The sequence below is a fragment of the Solanum verrucosum genome, unplaced genomic scaffold (assembly GCF_900185275.1).
Source record: "Solanum verrucosum unplaced genomic scaffold, falcon-dt-bn FXZP01001133.1, whole genome shotgun sequence".
In the NCBI taxonomy this organism is placed as follows: domain Eukaryota; kingdom Viridiplantae; phylum Streptophyta; class Magnoliopsida; order Solanales; family Solanaceae; genus Solanum; species Solanum verrucosum.
This window is the reverse complement of record NW_026019625.1, coordinates 1-14,905: the sequence shown is the minus strand read 5'-3', so window position 1 is coordinate 14,905 and position 14,905 is coordinate 1. Positions and strand designations below refer to the sequence as shown.

The following is a 14,905-nucleotide window of genomic DNA, read 5'->3' as shown; positions in this document are numbered from 1 at the left end:
GCCGCCTCTGTGTTCCCGCGTTGGCGCTTTGCTCCCGTTGCTCCTTTCTGCGGCCCCTGCGTCTCGCTCCTCTCTCCCTCCGGGCCCCGCGCCGCTGTCTCGTGCTTTGCGGCCGCCTTCCTGGTGGCGTGGCCTGCGGCGCGCTCTTGTGTTTGTTTCCGTTGCTTGTGCTGCCGCCGGTCGGCCGGCCTTTGCGGCCTGGTGGCGCGTTCCCGCGTTCCCCTTCCGGCGTGGCCGTGGGCGCGTCTCCCTCTGGCCTTCGTTGTGGGGTTGCCTCGGCCTTCTCGCGGTGTTGCCGCCTTTGGGTCCTCGTGGCTCGCTTGCCCCGTCCGCCCCCTTCCTTCCTGTTCCTCCTCCTTCCGTGCCGCGCGGTTGCCGTCTCTCCCTTCGGGCGGTGGTTCGTCTTCCTGGTGTGCCTGTTTCTCTCTTTCCGCTCGGGGTTCCCCGTTCCCTTCCCGCTTTTGGCGGGCTTTTCCGGCGGCGTTGGGCCCCGTGTCCCCTTCGCCCCCCTTTCCCCCCCCCGGCTGGTCCGTCCGCGCGTCCTCTTCCGGTCCTTGCGGCTCTGTTGCGGGCCTGTGTTCTGGCTTTTGGGGGTCCGTGGGCCCCGTCTTGCCTTTGGCCGCGTTTGCGTCTCCCCCCGCTCCCCCTCGCGTCTTCCGCTGGCCCCTTCGCGGCCTTCTCTGGTCGGCGTTGTCGCTCTCCCGTTGGTTGGTTTGCGTCTCCGCGCCCCGGCCGCGTGTCCGCTTTGCTTCCGGCGGCTGGCTCCGGTGCGGGTGCTTCCGGCTAGGCTCCGGCCGGCTCCCGGTCGGCCCCGCGTTCTGCTGCTCGGGCGTCGCCCTTTGCGCTTCTCTGTTGGTGCCGGGTCTTCCTCCGTGTGTCGCCCCTGCCGGGCGTGCTGCGGTTTGGGCGGCGGGGCCCGCTTCGCCCCGGTCTTGGCCTTTTGCGCTCCTCCGGCCGTTGGGGCGGTTGCTTCTGCGTTGGCCCTCCCTCCGTCTTTTCCGCCCTCCCCCCGTGTTTTCCTGTTTCGCTGCTGCGGCGGTCTGTTCTGCTGCGTCCCTGTGCTCCCGTCTGCTGCCGTCGCGTTGGCTGCTCGTTTGCCCTTTGTCGCGGCGCCCGTTGCCCTTCTCGCCCGCGCTGTGCGGCGCTTGCGCTCGCGCGCCCTTCCTGTTGTTCGGTCCGTTGGCGGCCTCGTCCCGTCGCGGCGGCTCCTGGGCGCCGCGCCGGCGCTGCGCGCCCGTTTCCCGGCTTGTTTGCGCCTTCCGGTCCTTCTTGTCTTTCTTTGCGGCCGCCCGTTCTTTTCGTCGTGGCTCTTGTCCTGCCCTCCGGTCCTTTTTCCCTTCCCGCCTTCTTTCCCTCGTCTCGCGCCTTCCTGTCGCGCCCCCCTCCTTTCTGCCTTGCTGGCCCTGCCTGTTCGGTCGCCTGGTCGTTCGTTTGGGTTTTCGGCCCGTTTCCCTGTTTTGGCGCTTTTTCTCCCTTGCCCCGTTGCCTTTGGTCCCCTTCTTGGCCGTCGTGCTCCGCTGCCCTTCTGCCGCTCGGTTCGCTTCGGCCGCTCGCTTTTGGTCTCGCCCGCCCTTTGTTCCCTTCCCGCGGCTTTCGCTGGCCGTTGTGGCCTCTGGCTCCCCCGCTCCTGGGTGTGGGCCCCCTTTTCCTCGCCGCGCTCTCCCCCTGGCCCTTCCGCCTTCCCCGTTGCGTCCGCCCTCTCGTTTCCCCTCCGCTTCCCTCTCCGGTTTGTCTTTTTCCGCCTCCGCCCGCGTCCGCCCCTCGCCCTTTCCGTTTGCCGGGTTGTCGCCTTTTGCCGCGGCGGTGCCGTGGCCGCGCCCCGCGCCGCCCCGTGGCCGCGGCGTGGCCTCTGGCCCTTTCCCGCTTTCGGCCGCCTTTCGTCCCTTTTTTTCCTTCCCCTTCCCCTCCGCTTGCTCCTTCCTTTTGCGTCCCCTTCGTGCTTCCCCCGGCCCCTTCCCGCGCCTTTCGCGGGGCCTCTCGCGGTGCTCTCCGCCCGCGCGGGGCGGCTTCGTTTGCGGTCCGCCTCGCTTTTCGCTCCTGCTCGGGTGCTTTTCGGCTTGCCTTGTTGTTGCCTTTTGCCCTGTGCGCTCTTGCTCCTCTTCGGTCCGTTTTGCGTCCTTCTTGCGGCTCCCTTGTCGCGTTTTTCGCCCGGCTCGTCGTGGTCTCCTCTGTTTGGGTTGCCGGGTCTCGTTTTTCCCGCCCTTGGTGCTCCCGGGGCTGCCCTTTTCCTTGTTGTGGCTGCTTTGCGGTGTTTTCGGCCTCTGTTTGTGCTCCCTTTTGGGGTCTTCGTTTCGTCCGGTCTTTGGGCCGTTTTCCCGGCTTCGTTTTCGCGCTTCCCTTGTGGGCCCCCCCTCCCGTTTTCGCCCCGCTTTTGGGTCCGTCTCCGCCCCTCTCCTTTTCGTGTCCCTCTCTTCGTCCTGCCGCGGTGCTTCCCCTTTTGTTCGTGGGGCCGCCTTTGGCGCCCGTTCGGCGGGGCCCCGCTCCGGTCCCGTGCGTTGGCGCCCGCGTGGTCGGCTTTCCGGTCGGCTCTGGCTTTCTCTCGTGCGCTTGCGCCTGTTTCGGCCTTGTTTCTTGCTTTGCTTGCGTCTGGCGGGGTTCGGGTGTCGCGCCTGCTCCCTTTCTCTCCTTCCTGCCTTCGCCCTTCTTTCGGGCCCGTGTTGGCTTCTGCCCGCCTGTCTCTTGCTCTTCTTGCCTCTCCCTCTCTTGTGGTGTCTCTGCTCCTCTTGCTTTGCCGTCTGTTTGGCCTTCGTCTCGGCTTCGCCTCGTGTTGCCCTCGCCTTGCGCGCTTTCGGCTGTCGTTGGGCCGTCGCCCTTTTTCCGCCGTCGTTTCGGCCGGTCCGCTCCTTGTCGCCTGCTCTCGCCGCCTTGCGTCTGCTCGTCGGTCCCTCCGCTTCTGCCCTTGTCTCCCTCCTGCCCTGCTTTTCTCTTCGCTCCCGTCCCGGTTCGCGTCCGTGGTCCCGCTTCCTTCTGTCCGGCTTCGCTCCCGTCCCCGGTTCGCGTCCGTGGTCCCGCTTCCCTGTGCTCTGGTTTTGGCTCCCGTCCCGGTTCGCGTCCGTGGTCCCGCCCCCCCGTGCCCGCCTTTGGCTCCCCCCCCGGTTCGCGTCCGTGGTCCCGCCCCTCTCGGTTGCCTCCTTCGCTCTCGTCCCCGGTTCGCGTCCGTGGTCCCGCTTGCCCGTGGTGTCTTCCCCCTTCCTCCCTCCCGCTTCCGTTTCGTCTTGCTTCCTCTCCTCTGTCGGTTGCGGTTTTGGCGGTTGGCGCGCTTCCGCTTCCCGTCCGGGCCGTCCTGCGCTCTTGGCCTCTCTTGGGCCTGGTTCCGTTCCCGTCCGGCCCTTGGTCCTCTTGTGCTCGCCCTTCTCGCTCCCTTCTTTTCCTTCCCTGCCGTGCCTCTGCCGGGCTTCTGGGGGTCCGTGCCGGTGGTTTCTTTTCTTGTGCCCGCGCGTCCCCGTCGGGTTTCTGGGCGCCCGGCGGCGTTCGTTCGCTTCCTTGTCTTTGTTGCCTGTCCGCTCGTGTCCCTCCCCCCTTTCCTCCTCTTTGCCCTTGCTGTGCCCCTTTCTTTGCCTTTCCGTTCCCTTTTGCTTCTCTTGCTCCGTCGGCCCTGCTGCCTCCTGGGTCCCTGTTGTTTTGGTCCTCCTGCTCCGCTCTGCCTCTCTTTTGTGCTGCCGGTCCGCGCCCTCGTCGCCCGCGTTGCTCGCGCTTGGCGTCGCCTTCTCCGGCGCCGGGGGTGCGCCCCCGGCGTTTTGTCCTCTTTCCGTCTCCCTCTGTCTCTCTCGCCTTGTCTTCTTCCTTTCGCGCCCGTCCCGTCTCTGTTGTCCCGTTTTGGGCCTTGTCCTCCTTTTGTCGTCGCTCTGTCCTGTGCCTTCCCGGTTCTGGGCGGGCTCTTTCTTTGTCTCTCTGTTTTTGGTTGCTTCCGCCTGTTTCTCTTGTTCTTTGCCTCCTCTTGTTTCCTTTCTCCCCTCCGCCCCCTTCCTTGTTGTTCCGGGTTCCGGGTTGGCTTCCCTGCTGGTGGGTTCTCGTCGGTGCCCTCCTGCCTTGCTCCTCGGGTCGTGCCCCTTGGTCTCCGCGCCCCGGTTCGTCGGTCTCCCTTGTCCCGCGCTCCCGTCTCGTCGCGTCCTGCCGCTCGGTCCGGCGCCGTCCGTTCCTTCTCTTCGGGCGGCTCCCGGCTGTCTTTCGGCCCGTGTCGCTTTTGTCTCCCTGTCGTGCCTTGTGTGTCTTCTCGGTTTCTGCCCTTTCCTTGTCCCCTCTTTTCTCGGGCTGGCTCGCCCGCGTGGTCGGGCCCCCGCTCGGGGTCGCGGCCGCCCTCGCGGTCGTGCCCGCGCTCCCGCCCCGCCCCGGCCCGCGCGCCCCTCCGGCGCCGGTGCTCGCGCCCCCGCCGCTCCCGCCCCGCCGCCCCGCTGGGCCCGGGCCCGCCCCGCCCCCGCCGCGCCTGTGGCCGCTCCCGCTCTCCCGGCGCTGCTCGTCCGCTCCTCGCTGCCCTTGGGGGTCTGCCGCCGGCCCCCGCTCCCGCCGTTCCCGTCCCGCCGGGCCCGCCTCCCCCGCGGTCCCGGTTGTTCCGCCGCTCGCGGCCCCGGTTGTTCCGCCTGCCGCTTTGGCGGGCGTCCTGCCCCTCCGGGCGCCGCCGCTGCTCGGGGTGTTCCTTCGCCTCTCCCCGCCGCGGTTTTCTGGGGCCGTGGGGGCGGCTGCCCCCGCGTTTCTCGTTCCTTGCCGCGCGCGGCTCCCGCCTTTGGGTTTCGTGGCGTCGCGCGGCGCCGCCTTCCCCGCTTCCCCGTTCGCCGGTCCCGCCCGGCCGTGGTGGCGTCCCTCCTTCGCGCCCCGGCCCGCTGGGTCTCCCCCGGTCCCCTGGCCTGCGTTTTCCGCGGCCTTCTTGGCCCGCTTTCTTCCCCGGCGCCTCCGCGCTCCGCTCCGCGCTCCGTTTGCTCGGTTCGCGCCGGGCTCCCTGCCCGTCTCCGCGTCTGCGGCCCGCTTCCCCGCGCTCTCCCGGCCTGCCGCCCTGCTCTTCCCTCCTGCGGCGGCGCGGGTTCGTTGTTTTGTTCGGGGTTTGCGCCTCCCGTTGCGGCTTGCGCCTCCGTCTTTCGTCTCCGCGGGCCGCTCCTTTCTGGCTGTCGTGGCCCCTGCCCGCCCTCTCGCGCCGCTCCGTCGCGCGGCCCCCGGGGGCCGCGGCCCGCGCGCTCGCCCGGCGGCTCGCCCTGCTCGGCGCCGTTTCCGCCCCCGCGCGTCTTCTGCTCGCTCTCCGCCGCGGTTTCCGTCGGGTCCGTCTCGTCGCCCCTTCCCGGCTTCTCTCCCGGCCTCGGCGGGTGCTCCGCCCCGCCCTCTTGGTTTTCGTGCCGGTCCTCGTCGGGGCCGCGCTCGTTCCCCGCTGGGTTCTTCTGGCCGGGGTCGCCGCCCTCCCGCTCTCCGTCGCCCGTCCCCGGGGTGTTCTGCGTGTGGGGCGTTCGCTCCTTGGGCCCGCGCGTGTCCCCCTCGCCGGTTCGCCTTCCCCGCTCCCCCGGCCGTTCGGCCTCCGCCCGCCCCTCCCGCTCGCGGCCGCGGCCCGGGCCCGGCCCGTCGGGGTGGTCCCCCGGGTCTCCGGGGTGGTCCCCGCGGCGGCCGCTTCGGGGGCCGCGCCGCTGCCCCGGGTCGGGGCGTCCCGGCCCCCTTTTCTGCCGCTCCCGCTCGCGCCGCTGCTGCGCCCTCGGCCGCTGTGCTCCCCGGTCCCGTGTTCTTCTGCCCCCGCCCGCCTTGGCTTCTTTGCTCCCGGCTCTCCTTTTTCGTCTGTTCTGTTTCTCTGCTCTCGCTTGCGTTGCTGTCTGCGCCTCTGGTCGCGCCGTTGCGTGTGTCGCCCCCCGTGGGTGCGTCTTTCGTCGTGGCTCCGGTCTTTCGCTCTTGCTTCGTTCCTCTCCGGGGCGTGCCCCCGGGCTGCCCTTCTTTGCTTGCCCTGGTTGCTTTTGCTGTGCTTCTGGGCCTGGCTTGGTTCTCCCCTTCTCGCGCGTTTTCGCTTGCTTTCTCCGCCCGTTCCTTCGCCCTCCGGTCTTCCTCCGTGGTGTGGCCGGGCTCTCGTGGTCGCCCCCCGTTGGGGTTCTCTCTTTTTTCGTGCTCGGCGGCTCGTGGCTCGCGGTGCTTTCCTCTTTGGCCTCTGTCGTGCTGTGCGTCGGGCGGTTCCTCCGGTTGCGTCCGTTCCTGTTGTTCGTGCTTCCTCGCTGTGTTTCCTCCTGCTCTCCCTGGCCTCCCCCCGCGCGTGCTGTTGCTTTTCCGCTTGCGCTTGCGCCCGGTCCTCGCCTCTTTCTCTTCCGCCCTCTCGGCTGGCTCCTGCCGCGCTCCCGGCGCTCCGTGTTCCGCTTCCGGCTCTCTTGGGTCCGGGCTTCCTTCGGCCTCGTGTCTCGCCTTGGGGTGCCCCCGTCCTCTTCGTGCCGCCGCCGGCCGGTCCTCTGCGCTTGTGTCTTGCCTCCCGGCCGCTGCCCCCGGTGCCGGTGCCGCCCCGTTCCCCCTGCCTCGTCTTGCTGCTTTGTTTGCTCCGCTTCCGGGTGCCGTGGTCTTTTCTCCGCTTGCTTTCGCTCCGGCTCCCCCCGTTGCGGCTTCGGGCCGCGGCCGTCCCTCCGCCCGCCTTTCGGCCTCGTTCTGGCCCTTCTGCGTTCTTGGTGCTGTCGTTTGGGTTGCCTCCTGCCCCTGCCGCCTTCCTGGCCTTGCTGCCCGTGTGTTCCGGCCTCCCTTGCTTTCTTTGTCCTTGTCTTCCTTGCTGCCCTCCTGGTCTCCTCGCGGCGCCGGCGTGCGCCTGCGCCCCTTTGCGGCTCGTGCTCCCGCCTTTGCGCGCTCCGCGGCTTTCTGCCCCGTTCTCCCCGTGCGCGTTTTGGCTTGCGTCTGTCGCCTTCTTGGGGCCCGTGGTGTCCCCGGCGGGTCTTCGGGTTGCTCCGGCGCCGCTTGCGGCTCTTCGTGCTTGGCCCGGCCCCCCTCTGTGCCTGCGCTTCGTCGCTTCGTCGGCTTGGCCGGCTCCTCTCGGCGTTTTGTTGCGGGCTTTTCTCCTCTCGCCGCGCCTTTGCCTCGGTTGCCTCGCCCGGCTGTTCCTTTGTTTGGTCGCGGCGTGTGCGGCGCGCTTTTTGCGGCTCCGGCGTTCTTGCCCCCGCTCCTCTCTTGCCTCTTCCCGTTGCGGGCGCGGGCTTCCGGTTCTTGTGCCGCCTCCGGCGTTGGTTTGGGTTGTGTCTTGCTGCCGCCGGGCCGGGTTCTTGCTTCTGCGTCGCGGCCGCTTCCGCTCCGCGCGCCCCTCCCCCCCCTGCCTTCGCGTTGGCGGCGGTGTTTTTGCCCTTCCGCTTTGGCGGCCTCCTGTCTGGCGTTCGCTGTGCGCTCTCTCCGCTCCCCGGCGTCTTCCGTCCCTCCTGCGCCCGCGGGCCCTTCCTTCGCGGCCGCGTCGTTGGCTTGCGCTCCTGCCGGCCTCTGCCCTCTCTCTTCTCTCTCCTCCGGGCCCGGCGCCTGTGGTCGCGGCCGCCTTGCGCCGCCGGCCGTGCGTCTGGGTCGTCTCGCCTTCTTCTCTGTTGCGGCGCGCCCCTTGCTTGGCCCTTCCGTCTTCGCCCTCGCCTGCTTCGGTTGGCTCTCTCCGCTTCTCGCCGTGTCTTGGCCTCTGGGCGTTCCGTCTTCCTTGCTTGCTCGGCTCCGTGGTTGTCCGTTTGCGGCTGCGGCCTTGGTGGCCCTTCGCGCTCGCGTGTTCGCGGGTGCTGGTGGTCCGGCTCCCTTCGCTCCTGCTGGCGTGTTGCGCTTGCCGGCCGCCTCTGTGTTCCCGCGTTGGGGCTTTGCTCCCGTTGCTCCTTTCTGCGGCCCTGCGTCTCGCTCCTCTCTCCCTCCGGGCCCGCGCCGCTGTCTCGTGCTTGCGGCCCCTTCCTGGTGGCGTGGCCTGCGGCGCGCTCTTGCTGCCTTTGTTTCCCGTTGCTTGTGCTGCCCGCCGGTCCGGCCGCGCCTTTGCGGCCTGGTGGCGCGTTCCGCGCTTCCCCTTCCGGCGTGGCCGTGGGCGCGTCTCCCTCTGGCCTTCGTTGTGGGGTTCCTCGGCCTTCTCGCGGTGTTGCCGCCTTTGGGTCCTCGTGGCTCGGTTGCCTCCGTCCGCCCCTTCCTTCCTGTCCTCCTTCCTCCGTGCTGCGCGGTTGCCCGTCTCTCCTTCGCGCGGTGGTTCGTCTTCCTGGTGTGCCTGTTTCCTCCTCTCCGCTCGGGGCCCCCGTTCCCTCTCGCTTCTGGCGGCCTTCCCGGCTGCGTTGGGTCCCCGTGTTGCCCTTCGCCCGCTTTCCCCCCCGCCTGCTGGTCCGTCGGCGCGCCCGCTTCCGGTTCTTGCGGCCTGTTGCGGGCTTGTGTTCTGGCTTTTGGCGGTCCGTGGGCCCCGTTCTTGCCTTTGGCCGCGTTTGCGTCTCCCCCGCTCCCCCTCCGTCTTCCGCTGGCCCCCTTCGCGGCCTTCTCTGGTCGGCGTTGTCGCTCTCCCGTTGGTTGGTTTGCGTCTCCCGCGCCTCGGCCGCGTGGTCCGCTTTGCTTCCGGCGGCCCTGGCTCCGGTGCGGGTGCTTCCGGCTCGGCTCCGGCCGGCTCCGCGTCGGCCCCCGCGTTCTGCGGCTCGCGGCGCCGGCCTTTGCGCTTCTCTGTTGGTGCTCGGGTCTTCCTCCGTGTGTCGCCCCTGCCGGGCGTGCTGCGGTTTGGGCGGCGGGGCCCGCTTCGCCCCGGTCCTTGGGCCCTTTGCGCTCCTCCGGCCCGTTGGGGCGGTTGCTTCTGCGTTGGCCCTCCTCCCGCTTTTCCGCCCTCCCCCCGTGTTTCCTGTTTCGCTGTTGCGGCGGTCTGTTCCTGCTGCGTCCCTGTGCTCCCGTCTGCTGCCGTCGCGTTGGCTGCTCGTTTGCCCTTTGTCGCGGCGCCCGTTGCCCTTCTCGCCCGCGCTGTGCGGCGCTTGCGCTCGCGCGCCCTTCCTGTTGTTCCGGTCCGTTGGCGCCCTCGTCCCGTTGCGGCGGCTCCCTGGGCGCCGCGCCTGCGCTGCGGGCCCGTTCCCCGCTTCTTTGCGCCTTCCGGTCCTTCTTGCCTCTTCCTTTCGCGGCCGCCCGTTCTTTTCGTCGTGGCTCTTGTCCTGCCCCTCCCGGTCCTTTTTCCCTTCCCGCCTTCTTTCCCTCGTCTCGCGCCTTCCTGTCGCGCCCCCCCGTCCTTTCTGCCTTGCTGGCCCTGCCTGTTCGGTCGCCTGGTCGTTCGTTTGGGTTTTCGGCCCGTTTCCCTGTTTTGGCGCTTTTTCTCCCTTGCCCCGTTGCCTTTGGTCCCCCTTCTTGGCCGCCGTGCTCCGCTGCCCTTCTGCCCGCTCGGTTCGCTTCGGCCGCTCGCTTTTGGTCTCGCCCGCCCCTTTGTTCCCTTCCCGCGGCTTTCGCTGGCCGTTGTGGCCTCTGGTTCCCCCGCTCCTGGGTGTGGGCCCCCCTTTTCCTCGCCGCGCGCTCCCCCTGGCCCTTCCGCCTTCCCCGTTGCGTCCGCCCTCTCTTTCCCCTCCGCTTCCCTCTCGGTTTGTCTTTTTCCGCCTCCGCCCGCGTCCGCCCCTCGCCCTTTCCGTTTGCCGGGTTGTCGCCTTTTGCCGCGGCGGTGCCGTGGCCGCGCCCGGCCGCCCCGTGGCCGCGGCGTGGCCCTCTGGCCCTTTCCCGCCTTTCGGCCGCCTTTCGTCCCTTTTTTTTCCTCCCTTCCCCTCCGCTTGCTCCTTCCTTTTGCGTCCCCCTTCCGTGCTTCCCCGGCCCCTTCCCGCGCCTTTCGCGGGGCCTCTCGCGGTGCTCTCCGCCCCGCGCGGGGCGGCTTCGTTTGCGGTCCGCCTCCTTTTCGCCCCTGCCGGGTGCTTTCCGGCTTGCCTTGTTGTTGCCTTTTGCCCTGTGCGCTCTTGCTCCTCTTCGTCCGTTTTGCGTCCTTCTTGCGGCTCCCTTGTCGCGTTTTTCGCCCGGCTCGTCGTGGTCTCCTCTGTTTGGGTTGCCCGGGTCTCGTTTTTCCGCCCTTGGTGCTCCCGGGGCTGCCCTTTTCCTTGTTGTGGCTGCTTTGCGGTGTTTTCGGCCTCTGTTTGTGCTCCCTTTTGGGGTCTTCGTTTCGTCCGGTCTTTGGGCCGTTTCCCCGGCTTCGTTTTGCGCTTCCCCTTGTGGGCCCCCCCTCCCGTTTTCGCCCCGCTTTTGGGTCCGTCTCCGCCCCCTCTCCTTTTCGTGTCCCTCTCTTCGTCCTGCCGCGGTGCTTCCCCTTTTGTTCGTGGGGCCGCCTTTGGCGCCCGTTCGGCGGGCCCGCTCCGGTCCCGTGCGTTGGCGCCCGCGTGGTCGGCTTTCCGGTCGGCTCTGGTTTCTCTCGTGCGCTTGCGCCTGTTTCGGCCTTGTTTCTTGCTTTGCTTGCGTCTGGCGGGGTTCGGGTGTCGCGCCTGCTCCCTTTCTCTCCTTCCTGCCTTCGCCCTTCTTTCGGGCCGTGTTGGCTTCTGCCCGCCTGTCTCTTGCTCTTCTTGCCTCTCCCTCTCTTGTGGTGTCTCTGCTCCTCTTGCTTTGCCGTCTGTTTGGCCTTCGTCTCGGCTTCGCCTCGTGTTGCCCTCGCCTTGCGCGCTTTCGGCTGTCGTTGGGCCGTCGCCCTTTTTCCGCCGTCGTTTCGGCCGGTCCGCTCCTTGTCGCCTGCTCTCGCCGCCTTGCGTCTGCTCGTCGGTCCTCCGCTTCTGCCCTTGTCTCCCTCCTGCCCTGCTTTTCTCTTCGCTCCCGTCCCCGGTTCGCGTCCGTGGTCCCGCTTCCTTCTGTCCCGGCTTCGCTCCCGTCCCCGGTTCGCGTCCGTGGTCCCGCTTCCCTGTGCTCTGGTTTTGGCTCCCGTCCCCGGTTCGCGTCCGTGGTCCCGCCCCCCGTGCCCGCCCTTTGGCTCCCCCCCGGTTCGCGTCCGTGGTCCCGCCCCTCTCGGTTGCCTCCTTCGCTCTCGTCCCGGTTCGCGTCCGTGGTCCCGCTTGCCCGTGGTGTCTTCCCCCTTCCTCCCTCCCGCTTCCGTTTCGTCTTGCTTCCTCTCCTCTGTCGGTTGCGGTTTTGGCGGTTGGCGCGCTTCCGCTTCCGTCCGGGCCGTCCTGCGCTCTTGGCTCTCTTGGGCCTGGTTCGTTCCCGTCCGGCCTTGGTCCTCTTGTGCTCGCCCTTCTCGCTCCCTTCTTTTCCTTCCCTGCCGTGCCTCTGCCGGGCTTCTGGGGGTCCGTGCCGGTGGTTTCTTTTCTTGTGCCCGCGCGTCCCCGTCGGGTTTCTGGGCGCCCGGCGGCGTTCGTTCGCTTCCTTGTCTTTGTTGCCTGTCCGCTCGTGTCCTCCCCCCTTTCCTCCTCTTTGCCCTTGCTGTGCCCCTTTCTTTGCCTTTCCGTTCCCTTTTGCTTCTCTTGCTCCGTCGGCCCTGCTGCCTCCTGGGTCCCTGTTGTTTTGGTCCTCCTGCTCCGCTCTGCCTCTCTTTTGTGCTGCCGGTCCGCGCCCTCGTCGCCCGCGTTGCTCGCGCTTGGCGTCGCCTTCTCGGCGCCGGGGGTGCGCCCCCGGCGTTTTGTCCTCTTTCCGTCTCCCTCTGTCTCTCTCGCCTTGTCTTTTCCTTTCGCGCCCGTCCCGTCTCTGTTGTCCCGTTTTGGGCCTTGTCCTCCTTTTGTCGTCGCTCTGTCCTGTGCCTTCCCGGTTCTGGGCGGGCTCTTTCTTTGTCTCTCTGTTTTGGTTTGCTTCCGCCTGTTTCTCTTGTTCTTTGCCTCCTCTTGTTTCTTTCTCCCCTCCGCCCCCTTCCTTGTTGTTCCGGGTTCCGGGTTGGCTTCCCTGCTGGTGGGTTCTCGTCGGTGCCCTCCTGCCTTGTCCCTCGGGTCGTGCCCCTTGGTCTCCGCGCCCCGGTTCGTCGGTCTCCCTTGTCCCGCGCTCCCGTCTCGTCGCGTCCTGCCGCTCGGTCCGGCGCCGTCCGTTCCTTCTCTTCGGGCGGCTCCCGGCTGTCTTTCGGCCCGTGTCGCTTTTGTCTCCCTGTCGTGCCTTGTGTGTCTTCTCGGTTTCTGCCCTCTTCCTTGTCCCCTCTTTTCTCGGGCTGGCTCGCCCGCGTGGTCGGGCCCCCGCTCGGGGTCGCGGCCGCCCTCGCGGTCGTGCCCGCGTCCCGCCCCCCCCGGCCCGCGCGCCCCCTCCGGCGCCGGTGCTCGCGCCCCCCCGCTCCCGCCCCGCCGCCCCGCTGGGCCGGGCCCCGCCCCGCCCCCGCCCGCGCCTGTGGCCGCTCCCGCTCTCCCGGCGCTGCTCGTCCCGCTCCTCGCTGCCCTTGGGGGTCTGCCGCCGGCCCCGCTCCGCCGTTCCCGTCCCGCCGGGCCCGCCTCCCCCGCGGTCCCGGTTGTTCCGCCGCTCGCGGCCCCGGTTGTTCCGCCTGCCGCTTTGGCGGGCGTCCTGCCCTCCGGCGCCGCCGCTGCTCGGGGTGTTCCTTCGCCTCTCCCGCCGCGGTTTTCTGGGCCGTGGGGGCGGCTGCCCCCGCGTTTCTCGTTCCTTGCCGCGCGCGGCTCCCGCCTTTGGGTTTCGTGGCGTCGCGCGGCGCCGCCTTCCCGCTTCCCCGTTCGCCGGTCCCGCCGGCCGTGGTGGCGTCCCTCCTTCGCGCCCCGGCCCGCTGGGTCTCCCCCGGTCCCTGGCCTGCGTTTTCCGCGGCCTTCTTGGCCCGCTTTCTTCCCCGGCGCCTCCGCTCCGCTCCGCGCTCCGTTTGCTCGGTTCGCGCCGGGCTCCCTGCCCGTCTCCGCGTCTGCGGCCCGCTTCCCCGCGCTCTCCCGGCCTGCCGCCCTGCTCTTCCCTCCTGCGGCGGCGCGGGTTCGTTGTTTTGTTCGGGGTTTGCGCCTCCCGTTGCGGCTTGCGCCTCCGTCTTTCGTCTCCGCGGGCCGCTCCTTTCTGGCTGTCGTGGCCCTGCCCGCCCTCTCGCGCCGCTCCGTCGCGCGGCCCCCGGGGGCCGCGGCCCGCGCGCTCGCCGGCGGCTCGCCCTGCTCGGCGCCGTTTCCGCCCCCGCGCGTCTTCTGCTCGCTCTCCGCCGCGGTTTCCGTCGGGTCCGTCTCGTCGCCCCTTCCCGGCTCTCTCCCGGCCTCGGCGGGTGCTCCGCCCCCCCTCTTGGTTTTCGTGCCGGTCCTCGTCGGGGCCGCGCTCGTTCCCCGCTGGTTCTTCTGGCCGGGGTCGCCGCCCTCCCGCTCTCCGTCGCCCGTCCCCGGGTGTTCTGCGTGTGGGGCGTTCGCTCCTTGGGCCCGCGCGTGTCCCCCTCGCCGGTTCGCCTTCCCCGCTCCCCCGGCCGCTCGGCCTGCGCCCGCCCCTCCCGCTCGCGGCCGCGGCCCGGGCCGGCCCGTCGGGGTGGTCCCCCGGGTCTCCGGGGTGGTCCCCGCGGCGGCCGTTCGGGGGCCGCGCCGCTGCCCCGGGTCGGGGCGTCCCGGCCCCTTTTCTGCCGCTCCCGCTCGCGCCGCTGCTGCGCCTCGGCCGCTGTGCTCCCCGGTCCGTGTTCTTCTGCCCTCCGCCCGCCTCCGCCTTCTTTGCTCCCGGCTCTCCTTCTTCCTCTCTTCTGTTTCTTGTGCTCTCGCTTGCGTCTGCTCCCGCGCTCTTGGTTGCGCCGTTGCGTGTTTCCCCCCGTCGGTGCTTCTTTCGTCGTGGCTCCGGTCTTTCGCTCCTGTGTGGTGCCTCTTCCGCGGCGCGCCCCTCGGGTTGCTCTCTTTTGCTTGCCTGGTGGCTTTTGCTTTGCTTTTGGGTCTGGCTTGGTTCTCTCCCCCCTGCGGTCTTGGCTTGCTCTGCTCCGCCGTTCCTTTCGCCCTGCCTGGTCTTCCCCCGTGGTGTGGCCGGGCTCTTGTGTCGCCCGCCGTTGGGGTGCTCTCTTTTGTTCGGGCCCCGCGGTTGTGGCTCGCGGGTGTTTGGCTTCTTTCGCTTCTGTTCGGCTGTTCGTCGGGCGGGTCCTCCGTTGCTTCCGTCCTCTTGTTCGGCGTTTCCGCTGTGTTTCCTGCCGCTCTGCCTGGTCTCCCTCCTGCTCGTGCCCTTGCTTTTCTCTTGCGTCGCGCCGGGCCCTCCGCCCTTTCTCTCCCCCGTCCGTCTGGCCCCCGTCGCGCTCCCGGCGCTCCGTGTTCCGCTTCCGGCTCTCTTCGCTCCGGGCTTCCTTCGGCCTCGTGTCTCGCCTTGGGGTGCCCCGTCCTCTTCGTGCCGCGCCGGCCGGTCTCTGCGCTTGGTGTCTTGCCTCCGGCCGCTGCCCCGGTGCCGGTGGCCCGTTCCCCCTGCCTCGTCTTGCTGCTTTGTTTGCTCCCTTCCGGGTGGCCGTGTTTTCTCCGCTTGCTTTCGTCCGGCTCCCCCCGTTGCGGCTTCGGGCCGCGGCCTCCCTCCGCCGCCTTTCGGCTCGTTCTGGCCCTCTGCGTTCCTTGTGCTGTCTTTTGGGTTGCCTCCGCCCCTGCCGCCTTCTGGCTTGCTGCCCGTGTGTTCGGCCTCCTTGCTTTCTTTGTCCTTGTCTTCCTTGCTGCCCTCTGGTCTCCTCGGGCGCCGGCGTGCGCCTGCGCCGCCTTTGCGGCTCGTGCTCCCGCCTTTGCGCGCTCCGCGGCTTTCTGCCCCGTTCTCCCCGTGCGCGTTTTGGCTTGCGTCTGTCGCCTTCTTGGGGCCCCGTGGTGTCCCGGCGGGTCTTCGGGTTGTCCGCGCCGCTTGCGGCTCTTCGTGCTTGGCCGGCCCCCTCTGTGCCTGCGCTTCGTGCTTCGTCGGCTTGGCGGCTCTCTAGGCGTTTTGTTGCGGGTTTTCTCCTTCGCCGCGCCTTTGCTCGGTTGCCTCGCCCGGCTGTTCCGTTTGTGTGGTCGCGGCGTGTGGCGGCGTTTTTCTGCGGCTTCCGGCGTTGCTTCCCGCTCTCTCTTGCCCTCTTCCCGTTGCGGGCGCGGGGTTTTTGTTTCTTGTGCCGCCTCCGGCCTTGGTTTGGGTTGTGTCCTGCTGCCGCCGGGCCGCGCTCTTGCTTCTGCCTCGGGCCTTCCGTCGCCGCGCC

General features: G+C 69.7%; 1 protein-coding gene across 1 annotated transcript; it reads right to left on the bottom strand.

The window, feature by feature from the left end:
- Positions 1-32: 32 nt before the first annotated feature.
- Positions 33-14,850, bottom strand: LOC125822404 (uncharacterized; the record flags this gene model as incomplete). The annotated part of the gene is made up of 3 exons (XM_049501832.1): positions 33-1,419; positions 1,487-9,161; positions 9,221-14,850. Coding segments are annotated over 3 exons (14,692 nt in total), but the record flags the coding sequence as incomplete, so codon positions are not given.
- Between the last annotated feature and the right edge of the window lie 55 nt (positions 14,851-14,905).